The sequence below is a fragment of the Aquarana catesbeiana genome, linkage group LG01 (assembly GCF_042186555.1).
Source record: "Aquarana catesbeiana isolate 2022-GZ linkage group LG01, ASM4218655v1, whole genome shotgun sequence".
Lineage (NCBI taxonomy): Eukaryota > Metazoa > Chordata > Amphibia > Anura > Ranidae > Aquarana > Aquarana catesbeiana.
Window position 1 is genome coordinate 501,358,217 of NC_133324.1, and position 22,057 is coordinate 501,380,273.

The following is a 22,057-nucleotide window of genomic DNA, read 5'->3' on the forward strand; positions in this document are numbered from 1 at the left end:
CCAGATCCCATCCCTATGTGAATCAGTATGAGGTATATTGTACCCCTACTTGTTCACCAAAAAATAAAGTGTCAAAAAGAAATAAAAACACACACAGTTTTTGACAATTCCTTTATTAAAAATAAAAAAAACAATGTCACCCGATGTAGATCCATCTTTGATTTTCAGAACAAGGCCTTACCCAATGCCCTTGCTGTGTTCCATAGAGAGCTTTATAACTTCCTGGTATTTGGATTTGGGACGCGAGAGCCAGCAAGACACAGGCAGCAGTTTACCAGCTGACCTCATTAGCACACACTCTGGACCCATCAACTTGGTTTGCATGGCATCTGTGCATCCTTCCACAAGTTCATTTGCCTGGCTTGTCAATGTAAGCTGCCACAGCTGCTATGTTTGCACAGCATCCCCAGCGTCCCTCCAGACAGACCCAGGCCGCATGCTAAACTCCCTGAGGCTAGTACAAGGGCCTGCCTGACTGGATACAGAGTGAATGGATAGATAGATGGGTCCTCCTATTCCATAGTTTTGGTAAATCTAAAGGAAATAGTACAGAGATTGTACAATCAGATTATATATGGTGTGTGGCCACCTTTATATACCTAAAATTAACTAGTCGCATTTTCAGTGTCATTAATTGTTAATGGCACCCCAAATGTGGACGCAAACATGGGCTTTCAATTAGAAAGCTGGAGGAAGATTCAATGGACTGTGAGTGCTGAGACTGATTACCATGCTCGTAGTCCATCGAAACTACAAGTTCGTCCACTGCAATGGCAGATGGGACTTTTCATTTATTCATTCACAGATCTCTGTAAAATATGTGGCTGTGCAGGTGGTGCAAATTTTAAATGAGAAAGTGTCTGTCACTTCAAGGGGTTGGAGGAGGATGCTTAGGAACGTATTCCTAAAAGTGAACTTAGCCTTTAAATTGGAAAAAAAAAAAAGCGTTTAACCCTGGGTACTACCTTGGTTACCAAAAAGCGTTTTGAAAATATCTTTCAGTTGAATGTCAAGAACCTTTTTCTTGGTTCAGATAGTTGAGGATTCTGCAAAGCTATATTTAATTCTAAAGTAAATATGTCTGATGGCCCCCCTTTACACAGCTGTATCGATCAGGTCCACCTGTCAGTTTTTCAGGCGGACCTGATTGGAAGGTCCATTCAGCCCCATGGCCAGGCGGGTATAAATGGACTTGTGTCCTTTTGCACCCACCTACCTCTGTGTCCGATCAGGTCCACGGAAGGGGAACCGTCCTACCGTCCTCTTCCGTTTAGGCATAGCGTTTAGGAGAATAGTCGGGTGTAAATGGAAGTCCATTTACTCCTGTATGTCCATAATGCAAAAGTTTTGTCCGTGTCCACTCTATAGAAGCTGAGCGGACTTGGATGTGTCATCTACCTGCTCTGCTCTGATCAGCAGGGGATTTGTAAGCTGATCACTTGCTGATCAGAATGCAATCCGTGAGGGGCGCATGCGCGGCTCTTGGTAGATGGTAGACGTGTGTTCCGTGAGCTCTGGACCCGCTCGGTTCTCCATGAACCCTGTACAGCTACTTCAACTTCCATACGCCACGGGGGTAAGACACAAAGACCCCTAAAGCCTCCTAGCACCCCATGGTAAAGATCGGGGACCAACGCCTTTACTACCGGACCCCGCTAGTGCCGCGGCCTCTAGTCACAATCGACCGCTACCTGACTAGGCCTCAATCCCCGGTCTCAATTATACAAGACCCGGAGAAGTACATTAGCACCCTGATGGCGGACGACAACTCCCAGCAAGCCCTTCCTCCACACCTCCTCTCACCCACCCAGTCCGTTTTAATCCCTGAAATGCTCGATGTCAAACTACAGGCCCTAACACACCAGCTTACAAAGGGAATAGCCCAGGAGGTGGGGAAGATTTCCATGGAACTCAGAGGGGAAATTGACCAGCTTGGTGAGCGCACTGCAACTTTGGAAACCAAGTTTGATGAGACATTACAATATGTTCAGGCCCTGGAAGAGAAAAATGCCTCTCTTAAAAATGAAATGTCCCTGCTACATCTTCAGCAAGAAGACCTGGAAAAAAGGGAGAGGCGCCAAAATCTCAGGTCCTGCGGGGTCTCAGAGAACGTGGCTGACAACAACATCAGACCATACTTATTAGGCCTGTTCAACCATCTTGCCCCTGACATGGTGGACATATACTGGCGCCTTGACCGGGCCCACGGGTCCCTGGACCCCAAACCTCCTGCAGGTGCCAGGCCGCTAGACATAGTGGTGTGGTTCCACTATTACGAAAGTAAAGGGGCGTTGACCCTGGCTACCCGCAACCGATTCCATTTTGACTATAAAGGGGACAGAATTCAAATATTCAGTGATCTCTCCCCAATCACCCTGGCCAAAAGGCGCTCACTTTGTTCCATCACCTCTCACCTGTAACTACTTAAGATCCCTTACTTCTGGGGCTTCCCATTTCTCCTTAGTGCAACAAAAGATGGAGCCCAACATACACTTCGAGATCTGCAAGAAGGAGATTCCTTCCTCAAAAACCTGGGCCTACCACCATTGCAGGCGGATGAAGGACACCTTTGAAGACGTGACGTATCACGAAACATGTAGGGCGTGGCTACGCAGTGTATGCCAGATCGCCATAAAGCCCCATGTAACCTAGCACGGGCGTCTCTGCTGTTTTTAAATTTGCCGGCTTTTATATTTTGGATGTTTTTGTAATAAGATGCCTAGTTATCTGAGGCAATAAAATCCCTTTTTTTTACCTACTATACTATTGGAGTTTTTTTTCTCCCATTCTCTATCCACGAGTTTAAAAACGAGGGAGTGTTTACATCAACGCGGAAGTGTCGGAATCATCTCTGGTCGCGTGGTGAGCTGTCATCCCCTGTCCCTGCAGAGGGCTAAATATGTATGCTTCTAAGACCTTGCTATAAAGGAGGTCCAACGTGTCTGGTAGGGATACATCTGTTATCAACCTTTGGATCCACTGGTGGTTGGAAGTCCCTTCACGTCCCTCATCAAGTGCCTCTCATTAGAGCCGACCTGTGTCATGGGTGGAGACCTCAAGTTCTCCCATATAGAGGAGTGTATTGCTCCCATGGTTTAGAGAAGCAGGATCTTGCAGTCTATGGATAGTGTAGGACCCACTAATCATGGGGTACTTTGTCGCAGTAAGTGGGCTGAAGTACCATATAGCAATATGGTGTGACCAAATCCCCATATTTTTAGATAATGCGTTTTGAAAATGTATAGGTGTTTTAAATAAGCCTTGCAGGAGGTAAATGTCATTTTGCATGTGTGCGCTGTAATATTTTGTTCTGCTCCCCCACTTGTCCCCCGGCTGCGGCCGAGAACTCCCAAATCGCAGATGCCACTCAGGCCTACACATGTTGTTAGGACTTTTTTTTCTAGGCCAACCCGGCCTTTTTGTTATATCGCAGCTACTCACCCTCAGTATCTTTTTTCTGATTTTTTTTTGGGGGGGGGGGTTCCTTGTTGTTATGCTCTCTTTTTTTTATTTCTTTCTCTTTCATATGTCATTTTTCTAACGTCCTCCACAGTACAATATGATATGTTGATTAATACAAGGCTATTAACCTATATTTTCGCAATTGGGAAGTTACCTGTTCCACCACATCTACAATTGGCTAACCTTTATTACCTTGATATGGCTCTGAAGTTGTCATACAATGTAAAGGGCCTGTAAAACTCCATTAAAAAACGATAGCTGGCCTTAAAGGAGTTCAGGGCCTCCGGTGCGGATGTGATCCTGATTCAGGAAAACCACTTCCGCGCTGGAGATTCCTTTAAATTTGCATCCAAATATTTTCCAACTTCTCACACGGCGTCTGACTCATCTGGTAAGGCTGGAGTCGCAATACTGATTAGACGCTCCTGCCCTCTCCAGATCCAGTCCACGCACTTAGACCCACACCGTCGCTACATAATAATGGAATGTGTTTATATGTCTCATCCCATTACAATTATGAATGTATATGCTCCTAATTCAGGTGAGCTGAAATTCTTAACTGACGCATTCGAACAGCTCCAACGCTTCTCACAGCCCTTCATGGTGATAGGTGGAGAGTTTAATGCCATACTCTCCCCTACTCGCGACAGGAGATCCCTATTCCACACCAAACTACCCCTCCCAGCGCAACACTGACACTTGGAGAATCAAACACCCTACAAGCAAACAGTTTTCATTCTATTCTCCCCCTCACAAAATGTTCTCTAGATTGGACCACTTTTTTGTGACAGCCCCCCTCCTACCCAACAAAGTGTCAGCTGTATTTGGTCTCATCACCTGGTCGGATCATGCCCCCCTGGCCCTAGACCTCTTCCTCGCCACCGCGTATCCTAAGAAATGCCACTGGAGACTAAATGAATCCCTGCTAAATGACCCCAAAGCTAAAGTTGCACTCTCCCTCGCACTGACAGAATACTTTCAGCTCAATGTAGGTACTGTCCCCAGTCCATCCACTCTATGGGAAGCCCACAAGGCATATTTCAGGGGGCAATGTATCTCAGTAAGCTCCTGTAGAAAGAAAGATGCCGCCCTCCTGAAATGGTCCTTACTGGCCGAACTGCAAACAGCTGAGCGCTCTCTAGTACCCTCTCCCACAGTGGCCCGACTACGGACGGTGACTTCGCTACGAAACAGGCTAAAGTCCCTAGGGATGTCAGCTATAGAAAAATCCCTCCTATGGGCTAAGCAAAAATTCTACGAGTTCTCCAACAAACCACACAGAATGTTAGTCTCCAGACTCAACCCTAGGCCCTTCCACTCTTTTCCAGACCACCTTAAACAATCCGATGGGACCCCCCACTTACTGCCCACAAACCATGACTCGGGTCTTTGGTGAGTTTTACGCTAAACTCTACAACTGTTTAACCCCAGAACTCCACCCCCCATTTGAACAAGAGTCGTTCAAGACTTTTTTATCAAACATTAAACTACCAAAACTGACCAAACCGGACCTACTCGTTCTAAACGCCCCCATTACAGGAGAAGAATTAGCTAATACAATTTAGCACCTACCCCTGCACAAATCCCCTGGCCCAGACGCCTCCCCTACTCCTACTACAGGACTTTCCTACCGATTTTGTCACCTCACCTATTATCTTTATAAAATTCCCTTCTACAAAGGCAAGACACCTCACCAACCCTTTCTTCACTCCTACACCTCGGTAATTCCTAAACCTGGTAAAGACCCCTCCACCCCAGACAATTACCGCCCAATCACATTCCTTAATTCGGATTAAAAACTCTTCACCAAAATTCTGGCCAATTGCTTATCCCAATTCCTAACCAAATTAATTGATAGAGACCAAGTGGGCTTTGTCTCTACGAGACACGCAGGGGACAACACTAGGTGCATCACCAATATCATTGATATGCTGAACAGAGTACGCAGACCTGCACTGATGCTCAGCCTAAATGCCCAAATGGCGTTTGATAGACTAAGCTGGCCCTACATGTTTGCTATTCTTTCCAAATTTGGGTTTCCCAGTCCATTCATATCTGCCTTATTGGCCCTCTATTCAGGTTCAAATGGCCTCATTTACATCCCAGACCTTCCCTATGTCCAGCGGTACCAGACAGGGCTGTCCCCTATCCTCGCTTTTATTCATTCTATGTCTGGAGCCCTTGGCAGAAACAATACGGTCCCACCCTGATATTCAAGGGGTTCCAATGCGCCACAGGGAATATAAATTATCCCTATTCGCGATGACATTTTGCTGATCCTCACCCACCCTCACATTTCCCTCCCATCCCTACACGCTCTCCTATCTTGGTTCAGCTCCCTTTCTGGTTATAAAATCAACCTATAAAACGTAAGCCTTGCCTTCCCTAAAAAGCTCATACCCATACCTCATGCACATCATCTCTTAAATACCTAGGCATACAAATTACACCTACCTATTCCTCCCTATACTCAAACAACTACACACCACTGTTTAAGGACATCAATGCCATGTTAACTCGCTGGAATCTACTTCCAATCTCGCGGTTAGGCAGAATCAATGTGTTGAAAATGTCGGTCATGCCTTAACTACTATACTTTTTTTGAGACCCTGCCAGTTCCCATACCCATGTCTCAACTGAAACTGATCAAACAATGGTTCCTAAGATTAATTTGGGGGAATAAGGCACACAGAATAGCGAGCTCAGTGATCTTCTCCCCCCAGAAACCGAAGGGGTCTGGGGGCCCCTTATGTTCACAAATACTACCTAGCCTTACATCTTCCAGCAGTGATATCCTTGTCTTGCCTTTCACCGCCAAATAGGTGGTCAGAGATCGAGGTTGGCTCTCTGTTTCCCACCCATCCCTGCTCCCTAATCTGGTCCCATTCACTGCTCCAAGATCTTAAGCTTCAAAGTCTATGCCTAGGCCCTATGTTGTTCTCATTAAAGATATGGCGTACCTGTGCTACAAGGTTCTCTCTCTTTGTCATGCCCTCCCCTCACTAACATCCTCTATAATCCCTTAATCCCAGACAGTTTGTCCCACACCCGAATACATCCCTGGGCTCAAGCAGGTCTCTTCCAGCTCCGCCAATTCGCCCATCCAATTACCGTAAGCTCTGGACCTTTGCAGACCTTCAGTCTAAGCACCAGATATCTACTCATATCTCCAAGTGAGACATTACCTATCCACTATCTCTTTGACCCATACTCTACCTAAACCAAAAGCCTTTGAGCTCCTTTGTTCCCAAGGTCCCCATCAATGGTGGCTAGTATCTACCACATACCAATTACTGCAGGAGTCCTCTCCATTCTCTGAGGACTTACACACTTACATTCGAAAATGGGCCCATATCACTCAAACACTAATCTCCCTTTCTCAATGATCTAAGATCTTGACTCATACATCCAAAGTATCCAGGTGCGTGACGCAGAGAGAGACAGCACTTAAAATACTAATCTTCTGGTACAGGACCCCAGAATTACTGCATCATTTCGATCCTTCCCTCTCTCCTCTTTGTTGGAGGTGTGGTAAATCCAGAGGCACCCACTACCTTCTGGCAATGTGAATTGATTGTGCCCTTCTGGTCCATGGTGAAGTCCCTGCTTCAGCGTATATTTGAACGCCCCCTTCGGCTGGATCCGATACACCTCCTTCTAGGTCTCCCCTTCTCTGAACTAGGGAAAGCTTCGAACAAATTAGCCTCCTATATGTTGCTGGCCGCCAAGTAAGTTATCCCAATCTGTTGGTTGCCCCCCTCCCCCACCATCTCAGGACAAGTTTCTACAGGTCATCACCGAAATACGCAGAATGGAACACATGACAGCCCAGGTAGATGCAGTGGACAGATTTGATAAAGTTTGGGATCTGTGGGATAAATCTGAGTTCAGTATCACACCCCTAAACCCAACCTGATACCCACATACCCATCCAACATCTCAGTCCCTCATCTTTAGTCCTCAACTTCTCCTAGGTTATAGCCCTCTGGTCTCGCTCCTTTGTATTCCCTTTGATAGAGTTACATATCTTGTACTAGATCTGTTTGTTGTTATTAGATCTAAAATTGATTCTTTTGAATTTCATTGTACTTGATGTGCTTTTTGTCTGCATTTCTCAATTTCTGTACTCACCATGTTTTATATTCAATAAAAAACACAATTTAAAAAAAATTAATGGAATCCGCCCCATGTGAAAGGGGCTTTAAAAAGGAACGGATTTCACAGAAAAGTGGGTGGGTATTTGGGTGGGTAGAAATAAACATTGCAGAAGCTCTTACCTCCATGGTTTTAAGCACCTGGTGTCCAATCTCATGTCTGTAATACCCAACACCTGTCACAGTCATGTTGATAGTCAGCATTCCACTCACAGGTTTCTCAAAAGTATACCTAGAATCAGAGAATAACTGAGGTGAGGGTGAACTGAAGCAGCCAAGTTATGGAGCAGAGTAATTCACATATCTGTTGGGCTCTATGGTAACATGAGCACTACCTCCTCCTCTAATGAACAAAATACAGCACTGCACAGCAGTAATTACAATGCCTACTACACACAAGACCTACTGTACTGTTTTTGCATACATGAAAAAAAAGGGACTTTTTAATAAACAATTAAGTTGGGTACCAAGCCTATTCTGTTTAAGGAGGACTCAGGCAAGATCTAATCCCTAGCTAGGTTATTAAAGTGTCTGGAACCACAGCACCTTGTCAGATGTCATTTATGATGATTGGATGATTTTGAGGCTCTCAAATCAACCAGTAGAAGACCAAACTCTCCAATTCTATCCAAAAATTAATAATTGTAAGTGGAGCTGATGTTAAAGCAGTATTAAACCCAAAACCAAAAATGATTTATATTGCAGCTTACCAATCATTAGATGTGGTGGCTGCATCAGTTGTCTTTTCTTTGGCCTTTTTCCCCTCTTTTTTCACCTGGTGATCTGGGCAGTAACACCCTTTCTGTATAAGTGAGACGCAACTCTGGATGAATGAGCACCGGAGGCACGGCAAACAGCCGCATTGTCAGTCTGGGGGGAAGGTAGTGTTAAATGTATTAGCAAGTTTAAATACACTAACAAATGGAAGCCAAACTCCAGCTCATACTTTATAATCAGTTACAGAAAACAGTTATTTTTTCTTTTGGGATAAAGATTTTGCATGAATAAATAATAACCGATCCTTTTAATCACTTCTGCCACTGTGAAGTGGTTTGTCGCATCCATGTAAACTGATATATTCTGCTGAAGAGCTGGAGTTTTTGAAAACAACTGACTCACTGGCTGGATCACCAGTTGAAAATAGAAGAAAAAAAAAACTAAAAAAGGAAACTAATACAGCTATCACATCTAAGAATTGGTAAGTTGGGGGCGTGACCGGATGAGAAGGTGAACGGAGGTGTGTGAGCTCTCTCCACGCTCCAGCTCCCTGCTGCTGACACCCATGTTACCTATGTCGGTCTGATCCGACTTTGAATCCGCTACTGCCCGTGATCCCTGGTGTCGTCCTCGCTATTCTGCTGGCTCTGCCTTAGCCCTGTGGAACTATCCCTACCTGGCGGGTTCCGGTATTGAAGGGGGAAACGGCTGATAGTACCAATGTGATCGGCTCCGCTGTGAAGCCAAGCAGAGGCTGATTGTATACATCAGGCTCGAGCGGTCGCCTGGCAACGCACTGCATTCTCGCGGGAGTTGGAGCTCCACGCGTCCTGTCAGGGAAGTGAAGCGACGGCGTACAGGCTGACCTACTCGGGAAACAGATAGAACGCAGGATGGAGCCCGGGACAACAGGGGGCTCTCTGGATGGGCTTGACTGATGAGTGCCGGCTGATACCGCTCCGGAGCAGTACCAAGGTAACAAACAGAACTGACCTCTTTCTTGGTATTGCAGTATAGTAGTAGTAGGAGTTACTGATTAGCACCAGAAAACTTACTGCTGAAGGCTAATTTTTTTATTTCAATGCTGTACTGACCCTTGAATAGTATCTCCGCTTATTGAGGAACAGTGAAATAGGGGAGCTAATATTGGGCACTCTCCCCGGCATAGCTTATCGGGACTATTGGTAGTTATACTGGGATAAGTAAAAAAATGACCAAAAAAAAGGGAGAGGAGCATCCTCAACAGCCCCATGAGAGCTCACTTGCGCAGGCTACCCGGGAAGCTAAGGAGAAGGGGAACCTTGCAGTGTCCGCATTAGCGGCATCCAAATTGGAGAAATACGCCCATACTCCCTCGCATTCCCCAGCTAGGGGTGCTCAGCAATCCCAAGAGAAGACGGGAAGCACAGGGGATAGAAAGAGTTTAAGCAAAACTACATCAGCCGTATCAACAACTACGAAAGCGGCGAATAAAAAAAAGCCCTGAAAGGGACCCCCCGGGAAAGATGAGTGAAGGCAATTCGGATATTGAAGTACCCAGTGAAACTGAACCCACATTGAAAGAGGTTCTGAGTGCAGTTAATGTTTGCAGGGGATCACTGAGTGATTTATGCGACCAGTTAAGAGGCCTTAAAGAAGAACTGTGTTCTATGAGTCAAGAATTACATAAAGCCGTGGAAAGAACTTCTAATTTGGAGGAGAGGTTTTGCCAAGTAGAGGATATCTTACATCCCATGAGGCAAGAGTTTAGAGTGATGCAGACCCAGCTGGACTCCCATAAAAGCAAAATGGATGAAATGGAGAATCATCTCCGCAGACAGAATGTGAGGGTACTAGGCCTCCCAGAAGGAAGCGAGGGGTCCTGTCCAGAAGTATTCCTGGAAAGGTGGTTTAGGGAGATTTTTGGGGCTGAGACTTTCTCTCATTTTTTTGCCATTGAGAGGGCTCATAGGGTGCCCACCAGGTTGAAATCTCCAGGCCCCTGCCCTAGGCCATTGATCTTGAAGCTGTTTAGTTACAGGGACAAGATAGTATTAATGCAGAAAGCCAGGGAAAAGGGAGACATTTTCTACAAAGATACTAGAATCTCAATTTACCCGGATTATTCCCCAGATCTGCAAAAGAAAAGAGCAGGATTTGCTGAAATTAAACGAAGCTTGAGGAATATGAAAGTATCCTACGCATTGCTCTATCCGGCGCGACTACGTATCGATGCTCCAGGAGGGACACAATTCTTTGACTCTGTTGAAAGGGCCACAAAATGGCTGGAAGAAAGTGAAAAGAACTTGTAGGGTCGGAGTAATATGAGTTGATTGTTGGGTGTTTTTTTTTTTTTTTTTTATTATTTTGCAGCAGGGACTGGAGGAGGGGGGAGGGTGATGGATGTGTTGGAGAAAAATGTTTACGAGAGTTCACATTAGGTGGAGGATGGTTGTTTTGTGGGTTATAGAGCTATTGGTTATTGGGGAGGGGGGGAGGGAGAGTACTGGGAGGGGGGTGGAAAAGGCAAACAGGGGAAAGTTTTTTTCCTCTGTCCCTGGTTGGTTGAGGAAGAGGGGAAAAGAGTGGGGGAATGAGTTGGTTGGGAGGGCTAAATGGGTCACAAGGAATGCTCCTAGGGTAGGCCAAGAAAGGCAGGGGGGGAGGGGGGCGGAGGGGCACAAGGGTACAGAATTAGGTAAAATGTATTCAAAATCAATGGGTTGCTATGCACTAGTATTAAATACACAGAGGGTAAAGATAAAACCATCACTAAGCTTTTTTGTAATATTCATTCACATATTATTCACATATTATATTATCCACATATTAAAATAGCAAAGGAAACCTGGTAGGATTAAAAGGGACGGGAAATTTTGTATATGAGTTTGTAAACATATATTTGGCACTGGAGGGTTTAACTAAGGGGGGTTTTAGTGCTCACTATCATAAGAGGCCCAAGTCCTTGGTGGTCTTCTCTTTTTCCTCTTCTCCTTTTGTTTTTTTTGTTTGGGAGACGTATATTTATTTATTTATATGTATGTTTACAATTTAAAGGAGGGTTAGAATGGTAGGAATAACCTCATGGAATATCCGGGGTATGGGAGACCCCATTAAAAGAGCCGCCGTATGTTCAGAGCTGGAATCACAGGGTGTGGGCCTGGTGTGCTTACAGGAGACGCACCTCACCAACGACTCCAAATTTTTAATTTGGAATAAAAAGTTTCAAGCACAATACCACTCAGTACACACCTCCTACTCGAGAGGAGTATGTATACTGGTTAAAAAGGGGATATCGTTCTCCTGTAGGGATGTTAGGACAGATCCGCTGGGCTGCTATGTGTTCTTATTCTGTACAATAGAGGGTAAATCTTTTGTCATAGCCAATGTGTATATCCCCCCTCCCTTTAAGATGGAGATTCTATATTGCCTTTTAGAATATGTGGAGGATAAGGGTGATATTCCACTTATAGTGGTGGGTGACTTCAACATGGTTCTTAATGGGAAAATAGACAGGTTCCCCCCTAGAGTAAGGGAGAATAAAGCAGCTGAAAGACGGCTTACTCAGCTGTTTGAAGAGATGGGGTGGAGCGACCTCTGGAGAATCCGCAACCCGGAGGAGCGGCAGTACTCTTGCTACTCGGAGTCGCATCGCACTCTCTCTCGCATAGATATGGCAGTGGGAAACAAGGGGGTGCTTCCACTTATAGGGAAAATAGAGTATAGGCCGAGAGGGGTATCGAACCACTCTCCTTTGACACTGTCAATTAACATCCATAATGGATATAATGAGAGAGTATGGGCACTAAATCCTATATGGTTGGAGATTATAGGAAAAAAAGAAGATATATTGGAAAAAATAAATGAATTTCTGGTAATTAACTCAGGTACGGCGTCGCAGGGGATGGTCTGGGACTCCCTCAAAGCGTTCCTGAGGGGTATCCTCCTACAGAATATAACACGGGTTAAGAGACAATCAAGAGAAAAAGGGGATCAGATTAGGAAAGAGGTGCTAGAACTAAAAAAACAATACGTGGCGGACCCAAGTCCAGGAAAACAGCAGCTTTGGGTAGAAAAGCAGCAGGAGTATAAGATGGATACGCTTAAAAATGCTGAAAACAAGAGACTATTCCAGAGGCAGAGATACTTTGGGGAGGGGGAAAAAGTGGGTCGCATGCTGGCATTATTAGCTGATACTAATTCACCCTCCTCAACGATCGCTGCGATTCGAACCTCTAGCGGGGCAGCTACGTCAGACCCCTTGACGGTTAAAAAGGTATTCGTTGAATATTATAGTAATCTATATAAATCGCAACGACAATTAGAAGTAAGAGAGATAGAGAATTTTTTAGAGGGAGTTAGCCTGCCACACCTCTCTGAAAGTGAAAGGGCCAGTCTGGACTCCCCCATAACTTTTGGGGAAGTACAGCAAGCAGTGTTAGATATGCCTAATCAGAAAGCCCCAGGTCCTGATGGCCTGCCTGTTGAAATCTATAAGTATTATGGGGAGGCATTAATCCCAGAATTGATGAAGACATTGAATTGGGCAATTACAGACGGTACCCTGCCCGCCTCAATGACTGAAACCAATATAGTCCTGATAAAGAAAGAGGGGAAAGACCACCTTGAAGCAGCATCATATAGACCCATTTCGCTATTATGCTCCGATATAAAAATATTGGCAAAAATAATGGCCACTAGGCTAAAGAAGTATGTATCAGAGCTAGTGCACCCGGACCAGTCAGGGTTTATCCCAAATAGATCCACTAGCATTAACATCAGAAGGGCATACCTGAACCTCCAGTCGCCGGCAGGGATTAGGAGCTCGAGAGCAGTCCTCGTTTTGGATATTGCCAAGGCGTTCGATAGCCTGGAGTGGGAGTATCTCTGGTGGGTTCTGGAGAAGTTTGGATTTGGCCCAAAATTTATTAAGTGGGTGAAGACCTTGTATTTCCATCCAAAAGCTAGGTTAAAGATCAATAGTGAATATACGGAGTGGCTATCCCTTGAGAGAGGGACGAGGCAGGGGTGTCCACTTTCGCCCTTGTTATTCGCGCTAGCAATGGAGCCTTTAGCAGAGGTAATAAGACACTCGCCTGGAATACAAGGATTTGGAGAGAGGAATGAGTTGGGAAAAGTGGCACTTTACGCTGATGACGTGCTGATTTTTCTTGGGGACACGGGACCTTCCTTGGAAAAGGCAATACAATTAGTGGAAAGATTTGGTAGGTCATCAGGCCTGGTGGTGAATTGGGATAAATCAACATTGCTCCCACTAGACTCAACACGTAATAGTCAAAGGGGAGGTATGCCGAGACTGAGGGCAGTGGAGAAAATGCGCTACTTGGGGATAGTTATTTCAACTGACCCGGCACAATATATAGGAGACAATTTAGTCCCTTTGTTGGAAAAATTTAGAAGAAAAAGTGCTATTTGGTGCCAACTCCCGCTATCCCTGGCAGGTAGAGTTAATTTGATCAAGATGGTTTGGATGCCACAATTATTATACGTACTCCACAATTCCCCAGTCTGGATCGGGAAGATCTGGTTTCAAAAGTGAAATACCATATTTAGGGAATTAATATGGAGGAAGGGGCAGGCAAGGATCAAATTACAAACTCTTCAGCGCCCTGTCGGGGAAGGGGGACTGGCAGTACCACATCCCTATAGCTATTTCTTGGCGGCACAATTACAACATCTAGGTGGCTGCGAAAATCAGGGCTGGTCGAATCCCAACGCGAAATTTATGATACAGGATACCCCATACGGGTCCCTGGTAGAAGCACTAGAGGCTGGGATACTCCAGGAGGGATACCCAACATATAAATTGATCATTAAAGTCTGGCAGGCCACTAAGAGGATTATGGGGTATGGAGGTTATACTGAATTCTCGCCCATATGGGACAATAGGGGCTTGAGGGAGTTGTTAACACTGGATAAAAACTGGATATGGGTTCGCCACGGAATACGAAGATTGGTACAGTTATTTGATGGTAATGATCTGAAACCTTTCATTGAGCTAAGGCGTGAATATGGGATTCCAAATAATACTTTCTACACTTATCTGCAGATCAGGCATGCACTTAACAGTCAATTTAGCAACTGCCCATTGGAATGGTGCAATGTACCTCTCCTAAACAAAATTATTAGAGCAAACTCCACTAAGGGTCTGATAGCAATTGTAAGCGGACAAATCTCTGAAAGGTTGCTTGATCTGCAAACGATTCTGGATGTCAGGGAAAGGTGGACAGGGGAGGTGGGGGAGATAACCGACAGTCAGTGGAAGGGAATTTTGAAGGCCAGTCCATTGGTGTCGGTCTCCCCATCGCAACAGGTGTCACACCTTTTTTTGATACATAGGGCCTATTATACCCCTAAGAGATTATTTAGGTTTGGCCGTAGATTGGATGACAAATGTCCTAGATGCCTGGATACTGGTGACCTAATACACATGGTATGGAGGTGTCCAAGGCTGGCGAGGTACTGGTCAGAGATAATTAGGATTATAGAAGCTACGTTTAAAACCAAGTTGAAACAGGAGGCCAGGGTATGTATCCTTGGCCTGCTTTGGGAAAGCGGGGAGTGCAATAATAAGAAAATTGATATAGGAAGGTGCCTTTACCAAGCTAGGAAACTAATAGCACAATCCTGGCTGTCCAGTATGCCCCCAACCACAGAAGACTGGCTCAGGACAGTGGATAAACTAGTATGGACAGAAAAAACTGTATATATTAGGAGATGTAGTTATGATAAATTCACAAAAATTTGGAGTTCCTGGTTACAGTGGTCAGGTATAGTCCCCTGATTTGGACTTAACCTGAAATGTGCCTAAGGAATCGGATTGACCGTCAGTATAGCACAGAGACAAAGGAGAACCAGCGAATTAAGGTTAAGGAGTGGATGTGATGTTAGTATATGAGGACGTTCATGCAACCTTTTTATATTGTGCAGGGATAGGGAAGGGTGGGTGGGAAGGGATATAGGAGGTTTAAAATGTAAAATATTTTTATTACTTGATTGGACTGATAATCTCCATAAGCTGTTGTGAAAAGTATAATGTTTTCTATTTTTGCTTGATGTTTTTTAATTTTTGTAATAAGAAAAATCCAATAAAGAATATTTAAATAAAAAAAAAAAAAAAAAAGAATTGGTAAGTTGTGATATATTAAATATTTGCTTTTGGTTTTAATACTGCTTTAACTGTATCATGAGTAACACATCAGTAGGAACAATATAGAGGACAAAAGTAATATAATGGGACAAAACTAGAAGCGGAAGCAGAAAGCATTTAATACAAGCACCAGTGTAAACGCATTCAGATACTGTACCTTGCATTGACTTTGCCTTTTTCACAGACATTGATATCCCATATATAAGGCGGGGGTGTTAATCTTAACTCAAACTTTGGAAGCACTAAAAAATAAATCAGTAAAACATATATGATATGCATATTTACAATATATTTGCTGTATCCCATAGTCGAAGTCAGATAAAGTAAACAGGGTCAAACTGGCAATTGTGGTTGCTATCAGTCATCTGCTCCTGTTAAATGATGAGAAGAATGTATTCAATCAAATTTCTGGGAGCCATCACTTCATAAGAAGAAGACAAGCTAGTTAAAGTAAACCCTAATATTGGATTTCTCTCATTTCCTCTATTTGTTCTGTTAACCAGTTGTCCAGTCCAGATACTGGGCATGCTTACACTTCCCCAAAAAAACTAGGAGTAACTTCACTTCTGTTGAGGAAAAAAAAGGTACATTGCAAGGATTTTAGAAAAATTTGTAGCAAAATTCTACTTTTTGTTGCTTTGAAGTAATAGCTACAGTGCCTTGAAAAAGTATTCATACCCCTTGAAATTTTTTACATTTTGTCATGTTACAACCAAAAACGTAACTGTGTTTTATTGGGATTTTATATGATAGACCAACACAAAGTGGCATATAATTGTGAAGTGGAAAGAAAATGATAAATGGTTTTCAAAATCTGTTTACAAATAAATATGTGAAAAATGTGGCGTGCATTTGTATTCAGCCCCCCTGAGTTAATACTTTGTAGAATAACCTTTTACAACAAGTTGCAGGGTGTGTGCCATGTAACTGAAGTCGGACACTTCAGCAAGCCTGATTCCTTTCACCATGTTTGCGCCGCGCTCACACGGCACAAGCATCACTGGGTTTTTGTTTATTCCCTAGTCTATGTACAAATACATACCTGAAAAGTGTGGCATGCATTTGTATTCAGCTGTGAAGCCCTCAGAGGTTTGTTAGAGAACCTTAGTGAACAATCAGCATCATGAAGGCCTAGGAAAACACCAGACAGGTCAGGGGTAAAATTGTGGAGAAGTTTACAGCAGGGTTAGGTTATAAAAAAATATCCTAAGCTTTGAACATCTCACGGAGCACTGTTCAATCTATCATCTGAAAATGGAAAGAGTATGGCACAACTGCAAACCTACCAAGACATGGTCATCTACCTAAACTGACAGGCTGGGCAAGGAAAACATTAATCAGAGAAGCAGCCAAGAGGTCCATGGTAACTCTGGAGGAGCTGCAGACATCCACAGCTCAGGTGGGAGATCTGTCCACAGGTCAACTACAGGCGGTCCCCTAGTTACAAACATCTGACTTACAAACAACTCCTACTTACAAACGGATGGAGACAACAGGAAGTGAGAGAAAATCTCCCCCTAGGAAGGGAAATTCACTCCTGTAAGAGTTATCATGAGAAGAAGGTACCTCTGCTGAAGCCTTATCACCAAAACGGGATTCCACCACAACAACCCAAAATTTTCAAAATCCAATTTGTCATTGGGACAGAAAGTGAGGTTAAATCTTCTGAACAGGGGCACAGAAAGCCAAACAAATGTTACAGGGGTGTTAACCCTTCCCTTAAAAATTGTTTTATTGGCTGGAGCTACACTTAAAAAATGTACCTGTTCCGACTTACAAACAGATTCAACTTAAGAACAAACCTACAGACCCGATCTTGTTTGTAACCCGGGGACTGCCTGTATTAGTCGTGCACTCCACAAATCTGGCCTTTATGAAAGAGTGGCAAGAAGAAAGTCATTGCTGAAAGAAAGCCATAAGAAGTCCTATTAGCAGTTTGCGAGAAGCCATGTGGGGGACACAGCAATTATGCGGAAGAAGTTGCTCTGGTCAGATGAGACCAAAATTGAACTTTTTGCCTAAAAGCAAAACGCTATGTGTGGCAGAAAACACTGCACATCAACCTGAACACAACATCCCCACCAAGAAACATGGTGGTGGAAGCATCGTGTTATGGGGATGCTTTTCTTTAGCAGGGACACGGAAACTGGTCAGAGTTCAGAGTTGATTGGAAGATGGATGGAGCCAAATACAAAGCAATCTTAGAAGAAACCCTGTGGCAGAGGTTCACATTCCAGCAGGGGGTTCACCTTCCTGCAGGACAACGACCCTAAACATACAGTCAGAGCTACAATGTAGGGATCGACCGATTATCGGTAAGGCCGATTATTGCAGGCTGATATCAGCATTTTCAAGAAAATCGGTATCGCAAACTAGAGCGATATTACCGATATTGGTTTCCACAGGCCGTGGCCATCTTCTTGGGATCCAGAAGCCTGTAGAGTGCAGACGTGCGCGGGACACGTACACAACGTCATAACGCCTCCGTGCACTGGGCCTACCAAGTCTGACAGGCCTCCCTCACCTCGACACTCGGATGGATGGACATGCCAGTCGGCCAGCCAGCCACAGTAATTTGCCCGGCCACTGAAGCCAGTCAGCCAGCAGCCACCCACCCACAGGAAGGTGCCAGGCCAGCTAGCAGCCACCCACCCACAGCAAGGTGCCAGCCAGCAGCCACCCACCCACAGCAAGGTGCCAGCCAGGCCAGCCAGCAGCCACCCACAGCAAGGTGCCAGGCCAGCCAGCAGCTAGAGGTCGACCGATATATCGGCCGGCTGATCTATCAGCCGATATTTGGCGTTTTTTAATTAATCGGCATCGGCCGATTGTGCTGATAAAAAAGGCTGATTATAACTTCAGCGCAACTTGCAAATGACTTCTGTAATAAAAGTCAATGCAAGTTGCCTGAAGTCTTTCAGTGGAGCGACTTGTCTCTCCTATCTGGGTAGCCTGCCAAGTCTGAGAAAAGAAGCAAAAGAGATACAATGTTTATACTTTTTATAATGTTTATACTATACTTATCAATGGACTGAACTCTGTGTGTAGGAGTTCTCAGTTTAACCATTTAAAGACTTATGTTGCGTACACACGACCGGACTTTCCGGCAAACTAGGTCCAACGGGATTAGTCCGTCGGACAATCCGATCATGTGTGGGCTAGTCCGATCGTTTTTTGGGCAAAAAATCAGACAGACCTAGAAATAGAACATGTTTCAAATCTGTCCGACGGACTAAAAATCGAGAAAACCGTTCGTCTGTGTGCTGGTCCGACGGACCAAATACGACGCAAGGGAAGCTATTGGCTACTGGCTATTGAACTTCCTTTTTTTTGTCCCGTTTACGTCATCATGTACAAAACGAACGGACTTTCGACCAGACTTATGCCCTGTACACACGATAGGATTTTCCTATGGAAAATGTGTGATAGGACCTTGTTGTTGGAAATTCCGACCGTGTGTAGGCTCCATCACACATTTTCCATATGAATTTCCGACACACAAAGTTTGAGAGCTTGCTATAAAATTTTCCGACAACAAAATCCGTTGTCAGAAATTCCGATCATGTGTACACAAATCCGACGCACAAAGTGCCACGCATGCTCAGAATAAATGAAGAGATGAAAGCTATTGGTTACTGCACCGTTTATAGTCCCAACATACGTGTTTTACATCACCGCGTTCAGAATGATCGGATTTTCTGACAACTTTGAGTGACCGTGTGTATGCAAGACAAGTTTGAGCCAACATCCGTCGGAAAAAATCCTAGGATTTTGTTGTCGGAATGTCCGATCAATGTCCGACTGTGTGTACAGGGCATAAGTCCGTTCGTGTGTGGCCAAGTCCGTTAGTTCTGAAAGTTCGTTGGACCTCTGCCGAAAGTCCGACGGGAAGACCGCTGGACCTAGTTTGCCGGAAAGTCCGGTCGTGTGTACGCGGCATAAATCTTTTCTGACACTTGTTGCTTACGAGTAAAAATCCTGTATTTTCTGCTAGAAAATCACTTAGAACCCTCAAAAATTATATATATTTTTTTTAGCAGAGACCGTAGGGAATAAAATAGTGGTTGTTGCAATATTTTATGTCATACGGTATTTGCGGTCTTTCAAACACAATTTTTTTGGAAAAAATACACTAATGAATTAAAAAAATAAATAAAAAAAGTAAAGTTAAAGCGGAGTTCCACACAAAAATGGAACTTCCGCTTTTCGGAACCCTCCCCCCCTCCGGTGTCACATTTGACACCTTTTAGGGGGAGGGGGGTGCAGATACCTGTCTAAGACAGGTATTTGCACCCACTTCCGGCATAGACTCCCATGGGAGTCTATGCCTCTTCCCGTCCCCACCGCGCTGTCTCCTGGGAAACACACAGCTCCCAGGAGAGAGCGGGGACCACTTGGGACGCGCAGCGTGACTCGCGCATGCGCAGTAGGGAACCGGGAAGTGAAGCCGCAAAGCTTCACTTCCTGATTCCCTCACCTAGGATGGCGGCGGCAGCTGCCGAGAACCGAGCGGGTTCTCGACGTCGCCTGCCAACATCGCTGGACCCTGGGACAGGTAAGTGGCCATGTATTAAAAGTCAGCAGCTGCAGTATTTGTAGCTTCTGGCTTTTAATATTTTTTTTTTTTGGCAGTGTTGGTGGTCCCCCGCTTTAACACATTTTTTTTCATCCAAAAGTTTTGATTACCTGTTTTTGAGTATTTAATATTTAAATTAAATTCGTTTTTTTAATCTAAATTATACATACAAGTGAACTGATTGGAGGTTTGTTTTGTTTAATAAATGTAAGAAATTTTCTGTATCACTTATTACTTAAGGCTGCTTTCACACTAGAGCGGGCAGGCGTTGGCGGTAAAACACTGCTAGTTTTAGCGGCGCTTTACCGTCATTTTAGCAGTGCTATTCGGCTGCTAGCGGGGTGCTTATAACCCAGCTAGCAGCCGAGGAAGGGGTTAAATGCGCCCATGAAGCGCCGCTGCTGAATCGCTTTGCAGGAGCCTCGGCAGCGTTGCACATTCATTTCAATGGGCAGGAGTGGTGGAGGAGCGGTATACACCGCTCCAAAGATGCTGCTTGCAGGACTTTTTTTTAACATCCTGCCAGCACTCGGGCTTTCACACTGAGACTGCAGGGGAGCTGTTTTGCAGGCACTTTACAGGCGCTATTTTTAGCCCAAAAGCGCCTGGAAAAACACCCCAGTGTGAAAGGGGTCTAACTGTTATGCCGCGTACACACGGTCGGACTTTTCGTCTACAAAAGTCCGACAGCCTGTCCGACATACTTCCGACGTACCTTCGGCGGACTTGCGGCAGACTTTCTTACGAACGGACTTGCACACACACGACCACACAAAAGTACGACAGCCTAGTACGCGGTGACGTACACCAAGTCCGACGAGACTATAAAACGGAAGTTCAATAGCCCGTACGACACCCTTTGGGCTCCTTCTGCTAATCTCGTGTTTATCTCGTGTTAGTAGAAGTTTGGTGAGAGACGATTCGCGCTTGTGAGACTCGTATTTTTCAGTTCGTTTTAACTGTTGTTCAGTCTGTGCTTGTGAGGTTTGTATCTGCTTTTCAGTGCGTTTGGTCAGTTGGCATTGAGAAATCTTTGTTTTATTGGCCGCTCGTTCCTGATTTTCAGGTCGTTCTTCACAGGCCTTGCTGTTCTTCAGTGCGTTCTGTTTAGTGCGTTCTGACCAGCCGACCGTTTTGAAGCCATGTTACCTGTACGTACTCGTCGTAGAGCTCGTGCATTGTATGTGCTTGGTGCTGTAGTTTATTCTTCAGCCCAAGACCAGTCCATGAACAGGGCGAGGAGGAGTTCATGGACCAAGAATTGGTTGCTTCAGCGTGACCAGTTCTGTCACATGCCTTTGCTCCGTGAGATCCGTGAGAATAATCCTGAGGATTTCAGGAACTTTCTCCGGATGACGGACCCCGTTTTTGACCGTTTGTTGGCTTTGCTGACCCCCTATATCAGCAGGCAGGATACCTGCATGAGGCAAGCCATCACTCAGGAGCAGAGGCTGGTCGCTACCTTGCGGTATTTGGCCACAGGGAGAAGCCTGCAGGACCTTAAGTTCTCGACAGGCATCTCCCCCCAGGCTCTGGGGATCATTATCCCAGAGACCTGTTCTGCCATCATACAGGTCCTGCAGAAGGACTATATTAAGGTAAGATATTTTTCTTTTATTAGCATCACATGTTCTTTTATGTAATCTTTGATAATGTGATGTATTTCTTGCTTCAAACACTACTTACCATCATTGCAATATAGTGTGAATGTCCCCTTTTTATCCTCACACATGCTGGAATTTTTTCCTGTTATTTTTTGTCATGCATGTATATTTTCCTTCAATAACCTACCTTCCGAGCATGAAGTGATGGGAACATATCCACCTAGTCTACTCATTTGGAATGTATTTTGTTTGAGTGTATTTAGTGTGCTGCTAATGAGCAATTATCTAGATTTCACAACCCCCCCACCCCCCCCCCCCCCACCTAAACTCACTCCAAATAGTGTGCTGCTAATGAGCAATTATCTAGATTTCACAACCCCCCCACCCCCACCCT

At 44.8% G+C, this 22,057-nt stretch overlaps 1 protein-coding gene across 2 annotated transcripts in view; it reads right to left on the bottom strand.

Annotated features, from left to right (window-relative positions):
* The window catches only part of CPAMD8 (C3 and PZP like alpha-2-macroglobulin domain containing 8), a 424,223-nt gene that overhangs the window by 274,434 nt on the left and 127,732 nt on the right, over positions 1-22,057 (bottom strand). For both annotated transcript variants that reach the window (XM_073592930.1, XM_073592923.1), the window contains exons 9-10: positions 15,641-15,725; positions 7,740-7,848 (exon numbers count right to left, since the gene is read on the bottom strand). In XM_073592930.1, coding sequence (XP_073449031.1) covers positions 7,740-7,848; positions 15,641-15,725 — 194 coding nt within the window. The remainder of the gene's footprint in view (positions 1-7,739; positions 7,849-15,640; positions 15,726-22,057) is intronic.